At 34.9% G+C, this 12,685-nt stretch overlaps 1 protein-coding gene across 36 annotated transcripts in view; it reads left to right on the top strand.

Annotated features, from left to right (window-relative positions):
* The window catches only part of LOC107149604 (sarcolemma associated protein), a 145,416-nt gene that overhangs the window by 101,510 nt on the left and 31,221 nt on the right, over window positions 1-12,685 (top strand). For 32 of the 36 annotated variants that reach the window (XM_048801074.1, XM_015494396.2, XM_015494397.2 and 29 more), the window contains 3 exons: window positions 4,878-4,937; window positions 11,100-11,180; window positions 11,452-11,511. In XM_048801074.1, the coding sequence (XP_048657031.1) occupies window positions 4,878-4,937; window positions 11,100-11,180; window positions 11,452-11,511 (201 nt within the window). Of the gene's footprint in view, window positions 1-4,877; window positions 4,938-10,749; window positions 10,955-11,099; window positions 11,181-11,451; window positions 11,512-12,685 lie in introns of those variants that run through there. The other 4 variants (XM_048801069.1, XM_048801065.1, XM_048801061.1 and 1 more) reach the window with 2 other exon arrangements.

Below are 12,685 nucleotides of genomic sequence, written 5' to 3'. Positions count from 1 at the left end.
GATTTGATTCTCAGCACCACATATAAATAAATAAAAATAAAGATTTATTGACAGCTAATATATATACATGTTGCTGAGAGTAGGGTGGACACAAGCGTCTTAGTGGAGAAAAAAAAAAAGTGGGAGAAATAAATGAAAGCCTCTGTAGTAAATCAGAATGCTCAGCACCAAGTTTATACTCCCTCTGAACGGTGGTTAGAGGATTTTATTCCAGAGAAACCCATCAGACAAAGACAAAATGTTTCTAAGCTTTATCTTTTCTCCCCATAAATTGCCACCTGTCACCTAGCAAGTAAGAAGCCTGCATATTTGAATTGAACTGTGTCAGCTTTTTATTGCCTCCCCCTTGTGAATATAAAGAGACAGCTAAGATGACCAGACTTTTGAGGAAATTCTCTATTGAAGAAAACAATGATAAAAACAAACAAACAAACAAAATGTGATATCTTTTTTATTTTTATTACTTGTTGATGGACATTTATTTATTTATTTATTTACATGTGGTGCTGAGAATCGGACCCAGTGTCTCACATGTGCTAGGCAAGTGCTCTACCACTGACCCACAACCCCAGCCCAAAACCTGATGTCTTTATTAAAAAGATATTAGTTGTAGATGGACATGATACCTTTATTTTATTTAGTTATTTATCTTTTATGTAGTGCTGAGGATCGAGCATAGTGCCTCACACATGCTAGGCAAACACTGTGCCAACTGAGCTACAACCACAGCACCCAAACCTGAAGTCTTAATAGCTTAATTTGACAAACATTTATTTCTTACTCACGGTACATGTGCATGATGTGCTCCACATTGTCACTCAGGGGTCTAGACTGATAGAGCCTGCCATCTTATGGTGTTGCTGTCTTCATATGTTTTTAGAGTTCCTTTAGTGGGAGGTGAGAGGGGATAGAATAGTCCCACTCTAGTCCCACTTTCTCTTAAATGCTCTGGCTCTGGCTAGCATGCATTCTATGAACTTCCCTCAGTTCTAAGGAGCTCAGACATAAAATCCTCGTAGGTACTCAGAAAGAATAGTCAGACCAGGTATAACTGAGCACAAGAAATCTCTACTATGTATGCATACTCAAGAACAGGAGTCATTCTATCATCAGGCTTACCTTCTAGGTAGAAGCTAGAAGACAATATTGTGTAAGAAAGGAAATATGATGCTTTCAAAATTCTAAAGGAAAATTATTTCTTATAGAATTATGTCTCATCATACAGTCAGTCAAGCTGGGCACAATGGCACATGCCTATAATCCCAGAGGCTCAGGAGGCTGAAGCAGGAGAATCTTGAGTTCAAACCCAACCTCAGCAATTTATCAAAGCCCTAAGCAACTCAGTGAGACACTGTCTCTAATATAAAGTATAAAAAAGGACTGGGGATGTGGCTTAGTGGTTAAGCACCCCGGGTTCAATCCGTGGTACAAAAAAAAAAAACTGTCGATCAAATAAATGTGAGGGTAGAACATTAATAAGATTTTTCAGAGGAACAAAGTTACAAAAGCTTTTACCCTCTGTCCACCACTTCTCAGGATATTATCAGAAGTGTTACAAAAAAACAAGAGAATAAAATAGGAAAGGAAGATTTAAAATCTAGGGTCAGGGAGTTTTGTACAGGATACAACACAGACTAGAGCAATAAGGTTAAAAGACTGAGCAGGTACATTGCACACACCTGTAATCCCAGCCACTCAGGAGGCTGAGGAAGAGGATTCCAAGTTTCATGCCAACCTTGAGAGACTTTTTGTCTCAAAAAAAAATAGAGAGACTTTTGTCTCAAAATAAAAAGTAGAAAGAGCTGGGAATGTAGCTCAGTGGTAGAGCTTAGGTCCTGGGTTTAATATCCAGCAAACACACACACACACACAGATTACAAGATTGAGAGAAGGGAGGGATGGATGGATAATGTGATAGATTACCTGGATGTTTGACAGTATTGAGGAATTTTATTGTTCTCCTAAAACTTGGACTGTGTTTGAGAGAGATTTTAAAAAATCATTAAACAAAATGTGGCATTACAAACTCCAAAAATACTAAGTGTTGTGTAAGAAAGGAAATATGATCATATTATATGACACATATATAAAACAGTCAATAAGAATATTTGATTATAGACTAGCAAAATGTAACTCTTGTGATGATAATAGTAACATATCAGAGAATAATCCTAAAGATTTTGAGTGAGTAATGCCTCAAATGGAAGAGTTTAAAAATCAGTTTATTATTTAGTAATATAAATGTAAATAACAAAAAAATTACTAAAAGTTAAAAAGTTGTTGCTTGTAGGAAGAAAGTGAATTTCAGGAATAGAATGGAGTAAGAGGACAGGTAGGACATCTTACATTTTACTTCTTATAGGACTGATGCCTTTTAAAATTATCTAAACCTTTTACTTTGAATTCTTGTTTTTAAAAAAGCAGGGACAAATAGTCAATAAGAAATGAAAGTTATGTGAAGTAGCTATGGGCTTTGGCAGACAAAAGTTTATAATGATCATGGAGTCGTTTCAGTGACTGAATGATGGGTGTAGGCAAGTTACAGCTGGTTGAAGAGTAAAAGAATACAGCACTTATTTCACAAACTGCAAAAGTAGATTAAAGAAGCTGGGTCCAGTGGCACGTATCTGTAATCCCAGGGACTTGAGAGACTAAGGTAGATGGCTTACCAGTTTGAGGCCAGATTGACAATTTAGTGAGACCCTATCTCAAAATACAAAATAAAAAGATCTAGGCATGGCCAGTCTCAGTGGCACTCACCAATAATCCCAACAGTTCAGGAGGCTGAAACAGGAGGATTGCAAGCTTAAGGACAGCAATTTAGCAAGACTGTGTCTCAAAATACAAAATTAAAAGGACTAGCGGGCTGGGGATGTGGCTCAAGCGGTAGCGCACTCGCCTGGCATGCGTGCGGCCCTGGTTCGATCCTCAGCACCACATACAAGCAAAGATGTTGTGTCCGCCGAAAACTACAAAATAAATATTAAAAATTCTCTCTCTCTCTCTCTCTCTCTCTCTCTCTCTCTTTAAAAAAAAAAAAGGGGGGGGGGACTAGAGATGTAACTCGGTGAGTGGTTAAGCAACTCCAGTTTCAACCCCCAGTACTACTCTTTTTGTTGTTGTTGTTGTTATTTTGTTTGTTGGGGTTTTTTTTAATATTTATTTTTTAGAAGTAGTTGGACACAATACCTTTATTTTGTTTATTTATTCTTATGTGGTGCTGAGGATCGAACCCAGGGCCTCGCACGTGATAGATGAGCGCTCTACCGCTAAGCCATAACCCCAGCCCCTGTTTGTTGGGTTTTTGTTGTTGTTGTTGTTTTGATACCAGGAATTGAACTTGGGCACTCAACCAGAGCCACATCCCCAGCCCTATTTTGTATTCTATTTAGAGACAAGGTCTCACTAAGTTGCTTAGCACCTCACTGTTTCTGAAGCTGGCTTTGAACTCACTGCCTCAGCCTCATGAGCCTCTGGGATTATAGGCATGCACCACCGCACCCTATACTACTTTAAAAAAAAAAAGAATAAATTGAAGGATACCAATTGGCATGCAGGATTTTAAAAAGGGATATTCAGAATAGTTATACTCTCTAGTGAAATGTAGAATATGAAAGTATGATTTCAAATAAATTATAAAGAAGATATGTTATACCTTTACTGATAATCTTACATAAAACAAGACTTTTTTTTAATTTAAGTTGTAGAATTTTTCATTTTCCTGAAGTATGTTCTATAGGCATCTTTGTTGAATTGTGTCAGCAGGGAAAAGTAAACTATTGGTATGACAAAATTTTTATTTCTTGTCTAAGTAAAATTCCTTTAGAATTATTTTATTTCAGCTCAATATCCTTAACTTAAAAAGGTTGCATTGGGGGCTGGGGTTATGGCTCAGGGATAGAGTGCTCACCTTTCATGTGCAAGGCCCTGGGTTTGATCCTCAGCACCACATAAAAATAAATAAAATAAAGATGTTATGTCCATCTATAACTGAAAAATAAGAGTTTAAAAATGGGGGGGCTGGGATTGTGGCTCAGCGGTAGAGTGCTCACCTACCACGTGCGAGGCGCTGGGTTCAATTCTCGGCATCACATAAAAATTAATAAATAAAGGTATTGTGTCCAACTACAACTAAAAAAAATTTTTTTTAATTGAAAAAGAAAAAGAAGGAGGTTGCATTGGTTGTTTCCTCTGATTCCTTCATAAAAAGATCTAGACTTGCTTTTTTTGTATTTTAAATAATTTTTTATTTTGGAGAATAGTATAGTATAGTTTGGAGAATAGTATAGTATAGAATAGTATAGTTGCTTGACCTATGACTTCAAATAGGAATAAACAAATAATTAAATCCTGTTTCAAATGGAAAAGATACATAGACGTCTAGAGCTTTTTAAAAATACGTCAGTATAGACAAAACAAATTGATTCATTGCAATAAACAGGAGTTTACTATCTACTAATAACTAGTAAACTTTGAAAGGTATGGAAGCAAGGCATTTTCGTATAGGCTATTTCATAGATTTTAAATGTTCTCAAAAAATTATAAGTATGGAGGTAATGCATACATTATTTCAATTTAGTCAACTGACAGTGTTTTAATTTAGTCAATTCACAATGACTTACTTATTAAATAAGGTGCAATCTAATGAAAATAAAATGCAATTGTCTCCCTACCCGCAGTTTTCTGCATTAACCTGATTGCTCTCTCATAGATTAAATTCTCTTAGTTCCTCTTCCAGTTTCAAGTTTTTGTTCAAGCTTGGTCATAGGAGTAATGTTATCATCTTTAAATTTGGTCATGGAATGTGTTACACTGCCTCGCTCAGGGAAATGCTGCTCCATTTGGGCTTGGATAGTAACATTTATTTTCTTTGGCAGAGAAGCTGATCGTAGAGGGGCATCTGACCAAAGTGGTAGAAGAAACAAAGCTTTCAAAAGGTTCGTTTCTGTTTTTCTATGGTTTTTCAGAGTTCTCTGGGATAATGAAGATAGATAAGTGTAAATTTTCAAGGTCATAGTATTTTAACCATCAGTTTATTTTTTGCAGCTTACAAAATGGCCATCTAGTAACAATTTCAGATGTTATATAAAATAGTTGGATTTCTCTTTTAGGAAAGATTATCTTGATTGGGAAGTTTCTTTCAAAGTGGGCATGTATGTGTGTTTTTGTTTTTTGAAAGTTAAAGCTTGTTATAGATTTCTTCAGGCATTAAAATTGTGTTGTGATCTATTTCACTTCCAGCATTATTTTCAGCTTTGATCTTAAAATTTTAATCAAACACAATATGAACTTATATGATAGGGAAAAATGCTTGTGGGTTTCTCCTAGGGGTTATAGTACCTTTAAAATTTCTTATATTTCATGTTTTGTTGATTTTTGATATCTCAGTTTGATTTAAACAAAAATAGTGACTTTTGTCTGTAGAATTGTCTTATATTTTGTAATGAATGGTTCAGCAATTGTCCAAAGTAGTTTGTTATGTTAATTCTTTCCATTACAATTATCAGACTTACAGAAGAAAAGTGAGTTTTAATGCATCGAATCGTATTGTCAAGTCACTTTTATGCATGAGGAAAATTAAGCAAATAAATCTGGGTGGGATGTGCTCATTGTCATAGTAGAATTTCTGTTAGACTTTGCCAGTGTAAAACTAGCAATCCTTTTGGTCTGTTAAAACAATGAATGATAAAAATTTTATACTTAGTTTTAGTACGTTTTGTTATGTTAAAGTAAGTAGATTCATTGGCTTTTTAAAATGTCTAAACAGATGTTGTTATTTCAGATATCTGGTGGCTTCTATTCTGAAATTCTTTTCACAGCAGATAACCTTATTTGGGGAAAGAATGCATAGAATATGCATCACTAATATTGTTCTGACAAACAGGCATTGAGTTTCAGAATAGCGAACTATTTTTAGGACAAATGGCAATTTATTTCATCTTATTAAAGGGAGATGAGAGCACACTTTAAAATAGCTTTTTACTTCATCACCTAAATACCTATTCAGATTAGTTGGTTCAGTAGCCAGCACTTTGAAATAAAAGTTAAAGCTTGAGGGGAGGGAAGGAATCAGTGCTTCTTTAATGAAAGAAAAGTGCCTTGCTGTTTAGTGCTTCTAATTAATGCATTCTAAATTTCAATATGTTTGCTTCAAATCATGTGCCATTATTGAAAAATCTTTATGCAGTACTGCTGATTTTATTATTAAGTCTGTATATAAAATATGCATTGAAAGTTTTAAAGAATATATTTTTCATTCAGCAGTTCCACTTCTGGGTTTTTATTTATTTTTTTTTAATTTTTTGTAGTTGTAAATGGATAGAATGTCTTTATTTTATTTGTTAATTTTTTAATATTTATTTTTTAGTTGTAGTTGGACACATATCTTTATTTTTATTTATTTTTATGTGGTGCTGAGGATCGAACCCAGGGCCCTGCACATACTAGGCGAGCACTCTACCACTGAGCCACAACCCAGCCCCCTATTTGTTAATTTTTATGTGGTGCTGAGGATCGATCCCAGGGTCCCATGAATGCTAGGCAAGCGCTTTGCCATGGAGCTACAGCCCCAGCCCTGGGTTTTTATCTTAAGGAACAAATTGAACAAATGTGCAAGGATGTTTGTTTCAGTGGGGTTTTTTGTTTTGTTTTGTTTACAGTGCTGGAGACTGAATTCAGGGCTCTCTACCACTAAGCTACATCCCCAGAGCCCACACACACACATATGCTAGGCCACTCAGCCCCAGCCCCAGCCCCAAAAATTCATCTTTTAAAAATGAAAATATAAAGCTAAGTTTTATACACTCAGGGATTTTTCTATCAGTAGTCAACATTTGTTCCCATTAATCTTTAGAGCAAACTGGATGGCTAAAATATGTTACATTTTAAACGTTTTCAGTCCGGCTTATAAAGCTGTTTTTTGGTGTTTGTTTGTTTGTTTTGTTTTGTTTAATCTGGCTAAATGTCTCTTTTTTTAATGCTTTCATTGGTGATATTTTTGGTGAAATTTCTTTTTTACATTGAAAATATCAGTTGTTAGAAATTGACAATTGCAAACTGTTACAGTCTTAAGTATATCGTCTAAAGATTTCACCTACTGTAGTGTGTTATCATAAGTTTTATATGTTTTGTGTTTAAGGCCTAACTCAACCTAATCATTACAGTAGTTTTGGAAGTAGAAATAGAAAGAATACAAGAAAATAATTTTACCATTAAAAAACTATATGCTTTCAGGCAACTTACTGTGGCTCTTTAAACATCAGTTTCCTCATTTGTAAAATGAAGTTTTCACTTGCCAGATTGTTGTGGGAATTTAATGAAATGTTGCTTAGTAAGCAGGAAACACTATTATCAGGTTTACCGTTTTTTATATTTAACTTTGTTTTGCTGTTCCAGTGGTACAGGAAATTGTATATGACCACTAAATTCGTTTTGCCCATCTGTAATTATGTCTACTCAAAGATACCTTTTTTAGGATTCCCAGTTTGGGAACAGTTTTGGTATTGATTTGATAGCTATCTTCCATTTTCTATATATTATTAATATACATCTTATTAAGCACTGCAGAGACAATCAGTAATAGGTGGATTGGGGAAGGTTTGTTACAGAAACTGAACTCCGGGTGCTCTATCACTGAGTTATATCCTCAGCCCTCTTTATTTTTTATTTTGAGTTGTCAAACTAGCCTCAAACTTGTGTTCCTCATGCCTAAACCTCCCAATTTCTGGGATTACAGGCATGCACTACCACACCCAGTGATTTTTTTTTTAATACTAGAAATTGGCGGCACCTTCATAATTGAAGAATAGGTGTTTTGAAAATAAGTTAATGCTCTAACTGAAGAATAGATGTTTTGAAAATAAGTAGATAGTCTCACGTTAGTTCATTTAGTTTTGTGTTTCATTCTTGAATAGAGTTGGTTTGCCACTGGGGGTTTTTTGTTTTGTTTTGTTTACAGTGCTGGAGACTGAACCCAGGGCTCTCTACCACTAAGCTACATACCCAGCCCCCCCCCCCTTTTTTAATATTGTATGTGTGGCCTGTTGTATCAGGCCACACAATGATGGACTGTCATTTGACTCCCTGAAATCTTGCATTCTTATTCCAAAGTAGATGTGTACCTTCAATCAACTTCCTTCCTTCTTTCATCTCTTTCAGCACTGTTCTATGCATAGAAAATATAGTAGTTAATGAAACAGACAAAAATCCATTCTCTTAAGGAGCTTACATTTTAGTGAGATCTTGATGGAAGATTTGGTGCCCCACATTTAAGGCAATTTTATAGCACAAGTTAATACTCTAAATATAGGACAAAACTTCCTTCTAAGTCAAGGAAATACTTTTGAATATACACACTGTTAAATCCATGACACAAAGAAAAGACCACCGACTCCAATTTTAAATCAAATTAAAGCAAGCTTATATTGTGTACACAAGAGAACTAGTTGGCCAGCAGCTGTTTCACCCAAAGCAGAGAACAGCAGCCCAGCTCTCCAGGAAAAAAGCTTTTATAGCACAAAAACTTACAAACGGGGGTGTCTTGGGAACTTACAATTAACAGGATTCTGGCAAGCATAATTCAAAGGCAGATAGCAGATTAATGATCCACAGGCTTTCAAGGTAGGGTGTAAATTGAGATTCCAACATCAGAATTTCTGAGGGGCTGCTAAGGTTTTAGGGAGGGTTGTTATCTGGTCAAGGAGAGCCAGGCAAAGGTGAGTTTAGAGCAGGGGAAAGAATTCCAAATAAGATTAGCCCTCAGAGTAAGGTCAGGCCAAATAGTTATCTTAGTAAAACAGAAACGAACTTTTAATAACTTTGTGACAAGATGGTTCCCAATTCTATCTCTTAAGATAGAATTAGGTTGGGTTCATAAACACTTGTTTCACTTCAAAGTAAAGATCATAAAATTGCCAAAAATCAGCAAACATCCGGGGAGAGCCATTTTCCTATCTGTTCTTCCAGAATGATTCTTTTTCTATCCATTTATAGAGATTAGGTGTACAAGCATGTTTTATTTGAGAATGTAACTTTGTGATCAAAACCAGAACATTCAGAAATGTCTGTCAGTGGCACACCATAATGTAGCAGAGGTCACAGATTAGGTTCCCATGGGCCTTGATGATCACTTCTAATCTGAGCTTCCTGTCACTTAGCAGTTGACTTTTAGACTACAAATGGCAATGAAAAAAGAAGCAAATTAAGCCACAAATTCTAGGAGTGTTTTAATATGAAACACCCCTAACTAGTTACATTTTAATATATTAAGTATTTTGACAGTAATAGCTGTTTTAAATGTATTTCTAATTTCTTTCAAAATGGAAAATATCTCAATTAGAAAACAGTATATATAGTCACTACAAAAATGTGAAATAATAGTTTAACTATATGAAATTAATAAATGTTCGCCATGAATCTTTCTGCATAGTTATACATACTCTTTTACTTAATAGTAAGTGTATCTTGAATATTTTCCATTCCACAGTATGCACATTTCATTTTCCCATAATGAACAATATAGTATTGAGCATCAATATACCCTGCATATACCTTACATAGACTTTTGTTTCCTTAGAAAAAATACTAGAGTTTGCACATTTAAAATTTTGATATATATTTCCACAAATAGTACAAACACATAATATTATAAGAAATAAGCATACACTTAGTGAATTTGTAATCCCACTAGAAAAATAAAATATATACACATAGACTTAGGTATAGTGGCTCATGCCTTTAATCCCAGCAACTCAGGAAACTGAGCAGGAGGATTGCAAGTTTGAGTCCAGCCTTAGTGACTTTCACAAGACCCTTTTTCAAAAATAAAAGGGTTGGGAGTACAGCTCAGTGGTAGAGCACCCAGCGTCCAAACCCCAGTACCACTATAAACATACATTTGCAAATAAATAAGACACAGAAAATTAGTAATAAAAATAAACATCATCCTGGAGAAATGAAAAGTATCTTAGAGATAATGGGGACTTCAGCTTTATCTTACAGAAGGAATAGGCAAGTTGAAGGTAGACTATTATGAGCTGGTACACCTTCCCTATAAAGAAGCTGACATGACTCCTGTGGGAATTAATGGTGGGACTAATAGCTAAATTCGGCAACATAAAGTTTGCCTGAAGGATTGTGGAGAATGAGGAAATGCTACAGGATTTTGGGCAGAGAAATTGCCTTCTTTGTAAATGCTGCCCTAAAGAATAGCATAGTATATGTGAATATGCCATTACAGATGAGAATCTGGAGCCTAATTAATTACCAGTCATCTTTAATAAAATGTTGGCCTATAATTAGGATTTTTGAGAGCAATTAGTTGAAAACTAGGCCTAAGGTGTCTTCATTGGGCCTGGCAGAGCATCCCTTGCAAATAAGTACCAAACTTTAGTTTTTCCTCAGTGTGATTCCATATTTATGGTTTCTAAAGAAATAGATTGGTATTTTCTTATTCTAAAGGTATTTTGTAACAAATGTGATTTTTTTTTTTTAGAGAATTTTTTTTAATATTTATTTTTTAGTTTTCGGCGGACACAACATCTTTGTTTGTATGTGGGGCTGAGGATCGAACCCGGGCCGCACGCATGCCAGGCGAGCGCGCTACCTCTTGAGCTACATCCCCAGCCCCACAAATGTGATTTTTATAGGATTTTATTACATGAGTATAAATATTACTAAGGCAACCTTCTAGCTAGTGTTTTTATATAATAAAGCCTTTTTCTTTCATCCTCTTAATACAATGTCCACATTGTACTGGTAATTTTGCTATATTTGTTGCAGTTCTCTGAATACTTCAACAAAGCTTGCTTCATTTTTATTTCTAGTTGGCAAGTGGACAACCTTGAACAAAAAAAAAAAACCCAGCCCTCTGCGTAGCAGATAAAATCCACATTATAATTTAATGTGAGCTCCGTGTAATAACCAGCATTCCATTTTGGACTGGGGTAGTGACAAAGTAAGATTCAGTGATCTCGGTTAATTTTTAAAATCTACTACTTTGCATAGTAGTAGATTTTGAGCATTCATACCCTGAAGCAGTTTTCTTGTTATAAGATATTTAATTATAATAAGATTTTTACTTTTATGTTTTTTCTTGGTAGAAAACCAGGCAAGAGCAAAGGATTCTGACTTATCAGATACTCTGAGTCCAAGCAAGGAAAAAAGCAGCGACGACACTACAGGTGAGTTTTAACCTAATGTTTACAAATCTACAGCTGTTAATAGCAGTTAGGTATGCAAGTTAATGTAGATGGAGATTTCAAACTTTGTAGGGGAAAAATAGTGCTTTCATTTGTCAATTCACTCCCTTGACTGTTAGATATTTCTTTAAAAACTACTTTTAACTATCCAACTATAGTAGCTGTGTAAATTTAGTTACTTATTTTGATAATAATAGATTGCTGATAGTTCTGAGTGCTGTCTGTAATTATCTCTTTTTTCACCTTTCTATAGACGCCCAAATGGATGAGCAAGACCTAAATGAACCTCTTGCTAAAGTGTCCCTTTTAAAAGGTACTTTAATAGTTTTTATGACATTATAAATCAGGGTATCAGATTCACCTTTTGCCAGAAAAATCTGTGTCATATATTGTGTGAAGTTTTTAATTAAGAGTTTAAAATAGATTCTGTAAAGTAGCAGAAACTAAAATTTTAAATGTTGATGTTGGTGCCCAATGCCTTAAAAAATTATATTTAACATGTAGAATAATTCAGATCATAATTTTAAGATTATGAAGGGCAAAGCAGTAAGTGGTAAAACATGAAATGTTTACATTTGAACTTATTAACATAATGATGATAAGGTGAAAACCTTAACTTTTTAGAATCACCTGTTTGCTGTTTTCATATGGTAACAGTATAAATTTGCTAATTTTCTAATCTCCCTAGTTCTTAGGGCACTCATCAAGAAATTCTGGACCGAGAAATTTTAGATATGGCTAAAATAAGCAATACATGTAATTAAATCTTTTACTTGTCTAACCTCTAAAAAGGAATTACATTTATTTCTTGATATTTGTTTATATGAAATGGGTAGGAAATAAATCAATATTTATGAAAGTGTCTTTAAAGTACATTGGGGTGCCTTATTGATAAACCTATGATTATCATCATTTATTCTCTTTTATATTGCCTTATTATACACAAGAAAAATTGACATAAACTATTAGCCCAGTCAGTTAAGCATATCAGAAGTGGTAGACCCAGGAAGCTCTCTGGGACCAGAGCAACAGTAAGAGCCTAAGGAAGTTTCTTTTTGAAGAAGTGCCTATTGTTCTGGCTGAGGTATTAAGAGATATCACAGTCAGACCCTGAGCTTTGAGATTATATTTGAAAGGAGTCCTAGTTTCACCCTGCATGACCCAGCTGTTGGCCTAGTTGTATAGTGATGGGGATGGAGGGAGATCATCGAGATTTTCTTAGTGTCCTTTAATCTGGACCTCCTGGCTTTCTTTTTTTCCCCCATGGATACTGAAAACTATAAGGCTTCTTGAACTACCTTTGATTGAATTCCACAATCAGGGAAGTTCCTGAAGTCTGCTGGCCCAGGCAGCCAATTGCCAGTTTGGTCTTAAATTTGGTCATGGTTTCCAACACATTTACTGATCAATACTCTTCTTGGGGGACCTTTGATGTTAACAAGCCATCCTTTTATTCTAGTATCATGGTAATAAATATGTTAATGTTT

Source organism: Marmota marmota, unplaced genomic scaffold (genome assembly GCF_001458135.2).
Source record: "Marmota marmota marmota unplaced genomic scaffold, marMar, whole genome shotgun sequence".
Taxonomy (NCBI): Eukaryota; Metazoa; Chordata; class Mammalia; order Rodentia; family Sciuridae; genus Marmota; species Marmota marmota.
Note: the sequence above shows the minus strand (reverse complement) of the source record. Positions and strands in the feature narration are given on the sequence as shown.